General features: G+C 26.8%; 1 protein-coding gene across 1 annotated transcript in view; it reads left to right on the forward strand.

Moving 5' to 3' along the window:
- Positions 1 to 6,000, forward strand: part of LOC107448575 (LHFPL tetraspan subfamily member 2a protein) — a 74,466-nt gene that overhangs the window by 45,334 nt on the left and 23,132 nt on the right. Inside the window, exon 2 of the mRNA XM_016063831.4 lies at positions 2,069 to 2,292. Within this exon, the coding sequence (XP_015919317.1) occupies positions 2,106 to 2,292 (187 nt within the window). The 5' untranslated portion in view covers positions 2,069 to 2,105. The remainder of the gene's footprint in view (positions 1 to 2,068; positions 2,293 to 6,000) is intronic.

Below are 6,000 nucleotides of genomic sequence, written 5' to 3' on the forward strand. Positions count from 1 at the left end.
TATGGTAAACGAGTCTAAATTTTGTGCCTTTTATTATTAAATTCCTAAGTTCTAACTTTTCTAAAATATTTAAATTGCCAGTAATAATATGTTTATGATGTTTTTCAACAAATTCAAAATATTTCTCTTCTTGACAGTGACATTCATGATCGGATATATTAATTTTTCCTAAATTTTTGCTAATATCATTGTAATTAAATATAATAAATCTCTTGCTAGAACTACTTTTAAAGCCCTTAATTTTATTAAAATCTTCAAATAGAAACAAATATTTTTAAATTTTAAGAAAATTATGAAATTTAATCTTATAGAAAATAGGGTTTTGAAAGTTATTAACCATATACAAATTATTCAAATTTTTCTTTTTATTTGGGGAAATTTCTCATTTTTGCTCTCGATTGAAAAAAAGAATTTTAAAGTTTAAATTAATAAATGTAAGCTTAATAATAAGATATTGAAGCTTATATACAAAAATTATATACAAAATCTTTCATAGGTTTAATATTATATAATTAATAAACATTATAATATTATAATATCTATGAAAGATTTTGTTTTCTCCTTTAAGAATATTGATGTATATCAGCTTTAAGATCTTATTATTAACTTTTTTTTAATTAATTTACAGTTCAAAATTCTTTGTTCTGATCTTTTAAAAGTGAAAATGAGTAAAATTTTCCTATATAAAACGAAAAATTTAGATAATTTATCTTTCGTTATTACGCTCAAAAACATTTGATAAGAATAAATTTCATTATTATGAAAATTTAGAAGAATTTGTTTCCATTAAGAGATTTTAACATAATTCAAAGCTTTAAATATAATAAATGTCTTGGTAGAGCAATTTTAATTTTAATAATATTAGCAAAAATTTAGGGAAAATTAATATATCCAATTAGGAATGTCACTGTGAGGAAGAGAAATATATTGAATTTGTTGATAAACATCATAAACATATTATCACTGGTAATTTAAATACTTAAGAAAACTTAGAACTAAGGAATTTAATGATAAAAGGTACAAAATTTAGACCCATATACCATATATCAATTAATAAAATTCTAAAATACTTTCTTAATGATCTCAATAATATTTGTTTAAAGATATTAAATAGATTCTATTTACCTTTAGGCATGTTAACAAAATGGATATGGATTAATCATTGTTTTCACTTATCAAATAAATTCTGCAACCATTAAACAGATTGTATCTGTTAGGTACAGATTTTTTCAGTTTTGAACATGAAAAACTTAAGTATAAAAGTGGCAACAAATAATTTGATTCTTTATAATCGGTCTGAATTTCCGTCAAGTTTGGTCTCATATCAGGGTTTGACAACCATTTTTGGAATCCTTGACGCATTAACAATGGAAAAAAAAATTAAAAATCTCCGGCAATTCTTTGATTGAGAATATTAAGAAAAACTTGACAAAACATAATGGTTTTCGCTAAATCAAAAAACGTGAAAATGACAAAAAATTGAATAATTTAAAAAAAAACTCTAAATTTTTAAAATATGTTTCACCTTGTAAACCAGAGGGCTTACAGTTACCTTAATTCCAATTTTCTCTGCCTTTCTCTGCTGACAGTACCCTAACTGACGAAAAATACCTGATGCATACAAGTATTTTCTGTAGTGTTTTTATACAGGACATTTCTGTCAACGTGTTTTTTCCGTAGCATACGGATAATCTCTGGCAATTTTGCTGGCAGAAATTTCCACAATATAGCATATAACAGAATTATTTTCATAAATTTTAATCTAACAGAATTATTTTTGCAGCTAAGTTTGTTAATTTGTTTAAATTTTTGTTTTTGTTTCTAATTTGCAGTTAAGTTTGTTTATTAAGCAGTTGAGTTAATATAACAGAAATATTTTTTATAAAATAACAGAATTATTTTTGCAGTAAAATTGTCTATTATAAGTAAAAATTTTGTGTAATTTTAGTTGAACAATTTTTAGTATTTTAAATTCCTTTGAAATTACCATTATTAATTTTATGTTTCATATATTTATTTATACCATTTTATCATTTATTAATTGTACTAAAAACTATTTACTTTACAGTATGTGTTCACTTTCTAAAGATGGATGGGATTCATAAATGAAAAAAAAAATGTGCTACATGATTGTTACATCTCGAACACTACTATGGACTCTGCTAACTATGGCTACAACTTTAGCTATGGTGGCAGCTGTAATAACACCAACTTGGCTAATAGGACCTTCACGAAGACTTAGGGGAAGAAATAAAGTTACTCCTGAAGATGAAATATTCACTCCTTCCTTAGGTAAAGATATTTATCACGAGTCTTATACTAGTCATATTTTAAGCTTTGTTTAGGTGGTATGTTTAATCTTTTTTCTTAAAATTTTTTCAAAAAATAGCAAAAAGTGTTGCATTTATTTGCTTTATGAAATGATAAATAACTTCCTCATTATATTTTATTGTTCCGGGTTAATCGATTAACCTAAAGTAGTTTTTTCTTCAGAAATTTAAATTTGAAAAATAAAATTAAAACTTAATAAAGATTAGCCAGATTTTAAAGTAAAACAGAAAAACTACCTATAGTAGGATTTTTCAATTCCTACTATTAATTCACACTCTCCCTATATATATTCATATATCTTGCTCAAATTTTCAATCATTCATAAAATAATTTCTATTCACTCACTCAAGCTCAAATGCATTTTTTTAAACTTGTAGTAGATGACACTTTATGTATTCTTTTACAAAGTAATCTGAATCGGTTGTAGCACGGCTAGCTATAATATAGGGAGATGAAATGGCTGTGAAATGATTATAATATTCCATCTTCACATATATTGTTATTTATTAATTGCAATATTTAGAATTATTATTATCTGCATGAAGAAAAAAATTCAGATAAAATTACCGTACTGTATGGTAATGACATTTCTAAATAAAAAAAGAAAGCATATTTCTGATAGTAAAAATATACGGTACTAAATAATACATTCGGTAGTTTTTCTGTTCATATGGTAACGGCTTACTGAAATTCTGGTATTCACAATTATAGTTCTTATTACTACACGTTTAGTAATATAAAAAATAAAAAACTGAAAAGTGAATTTTTATAGTATAAATGATTTTTTTTGCCGTGCTTTAATGTATCATGATAAATTTATCAAATTTTATCGTATATGCTTCGGTAAAAATTACCGAGGTTTTTGTTGTTTCCATGGAGCCAAAAACACAGTAAACTACCTATAGTAAGACTTTACAATTCCTACTATTAGTTCACACTCTCCCTATATATATTCATATATCTTGCTCAAATTTTCAATCTTTCATAAAATAATTTCTATTCACTCACTCAAGTTCAAATACATTTTTTTAAGCTTGTAGTAGATGACACTTTATGTATTCTTTTACAAAGTAATCTGAATCGGTTGTAGCACGGCTAGCTATAATATAGGGAGATGAAATGGCTGTGAAATGATTATAATATTCCATCTTCACATATATTGTTATTTATTAATTGCAATATTTAGAATTATTATTATCTGCATGAAGAAAAAAATTCAGATAAAATTACCGTACTGTATGGTAATGACATTTCTAAATAAAAAAAGAAAACATATTTCTGATAGTAAAAATATACGGTACTAAATAATACATTCGGTAGTTTTTCTGTTCATATGGTAACGGCTTACTGAAATTCTGGTATTCACAATTATAGTTCTTATTACTACACGTTTAGTAAAATAAAAAAAAACTGAAAAGTGAATTTTTTATAGTATAAATGATTTTTTTTGCCGTGCTTTAATGTATCATGATAAATTTACCAAATTTTATCGCATATACTTCGGTAAAAATTACCGAGGTTTTTGTTGTTTCCATAGAGCCCAAAACACAGTAAACTTCAGCATATTCCGGTAGTTTTGACCATAATTTTTTCATTGTGTAAATATTCTAAATTTTATATAAGCTTCTTACATTATTATTTTTACTTGACTTTTACAGTACTAGAAATTTACTAGGCTTTAACGGATTTTGGTATTGTTACATTTGTTTTTATATTGTAAATAATCATTTACGATGTTTACAATTTAGGTCTTAATTACTTTTCTTTTGATTAAGGTCTTGAAAACTGTTTTAAGATTCGTAAATAAAGATTGTACTGTTAACAAATTGGGATACTATTTTTATGAATATGAAAAAGCAATTCGTATAAAATATTAGTTTTGTTTACACAAATATGCACTTTAATATTTACCCTCAAACTGAAAGACATCTATCCTTTGCCACAATTTTTATTTATCAAAATTTTAAATTAGACGTATTAAAAATGCCATCGTCAAACAATGTAACAAGTGATTTGATATAATTTTAAGAAAAGGTGACATTTGTGATAATTGAAGAACAGAAGTATTTAAAAAAAAGTATCAATCGTAAAAGTCTTTCCTCCTTAATTTCAGAAGTAAAATGTAATTAAAAAGTTTCTCTTATAGTCTCCGTTAGTTAAAAAATGCATATTTAAGTAGTAAAAAAGACATTAAATGCAGAAACGTATGAAAAGTCTTTTTTTAAAGAGCTTGCTACCAATGCAATATTACTATTAACCTCTGTTTCTCTCAATTCTACCGATAATTCCAAAAAACCAGAAATCTCCACTTTTTCTTCCAAATTAAGATTCTTACATTTTTAAGTTAAGCTGACGTGGATATATATTTAGGATACGAAAAATCACTTACTTGATATGGTATATTTTCTGCGGTAAAATTTCATCTCAGTTCAAAAACATGCCAAATTCTGGAGTTCTCGGAATGAAATTGCAAATAAAATGACGATGACTGCAGTAGTTGCCTATGAAATTGTGCTCAGAAACTAACAATTAATTATTTAGTTTAGGCCTTCTATTTTGTTTATGGTTTTTAACACACAGTGAGGGATTCAGAATGTAGTCTTTTAGGTGGCTTATGCTGGGAAAGAAAGAGGGATAACAGTAACTGTGAGCCACATGAAATAAAATTGGGAAGAAATTAAGATACGGAATTCATGGGTTCCGGAATTAAGTTGGACTCGGCATTCATAGCAAAGAAGAAAAAATACATTCTTAAGAGATGTGCAGGTGAAAATTGAGAGTAAGGACACCAAAATAATAAATTAGATAATATAATTTAATAGGGGGCCGGGATAGCCTGGTCGGTAGGGCGCTGGACCCATATCCAAGAGGTCGTGGGTTCGATCCTCGCCGGCCGAAGACTCCCCGTGTAGTAAATGGTGACTGATGCACGTTAAATCTGTCGAGTCTCAAAGTCCTCCATGTTCCCACAACAAATCAATACCTCTGGGGGTACTGATCCAGGAGTTTCCTTGTCTTCTGGATTGGTTCAAAATTACAAGGCTACGGAGTTGAACGTAAGTAGTCGTAAACCCATGAATTTGGGTCGGCTGTTCAACGACGGTTATAAAATAAAATAAAATATAATTTAATAACATCTCCACATGTGACCTAGCACATATTGTCACAATCCAGAAGAAGATTTCTTCACAAATAACTATGTATATGCAGTCTAAGGCATAAATAAAGTCTTTATTTCATTTCTTAATGTCAAATTATTAATATTTCAGTTTTTAAAAAAAGTAGCATCATATAGTATTCGCTTTAAAGTTCACTACATAAATTGGCCATTAACTGATGCTATCGCATTATTGTAATAGAATATTGTGCAACCAGAAATATTTTAATATTAAAAAAGGAAAAAAGCCCTATATATCGAGAGTCTACTTAACTATTCTTTTTTTTTTTGTCTATGTTGCAAAATTAATTTAAATAAAGATTACCTGCTTTTGAACTCATTGATTCAATTATAGAATAAGTATCTGCATTTCGAAATTTTTTTTTTGAAACTTAGCAATACGGTTATATACATTTTTTAAGTCAAACAGATTAAAATAATAAATAATTAAGCTATCATTTGGTTCTACTTGAGACCATATATATATACCTACTATTAATTCACACTCTCCC

This window comes from Parasteatoda tepidariorum, chromosome X1 (assembly GCF_043381705.1).
Source record: "Parasteatoda tepidariorum isolate YZ-2023 chromosome X1, CAS_Ptep_4.0, whole genome shotgun sequence".
In the NCBI taxonomy this organism is placed as follows: domain Eukaryota; kingdom Metazoa; phylum Arthropoda; class Arachnida; order Araneae; family Theridiidae; genus Parasteatoda; species Parasteatoda tepidariorum.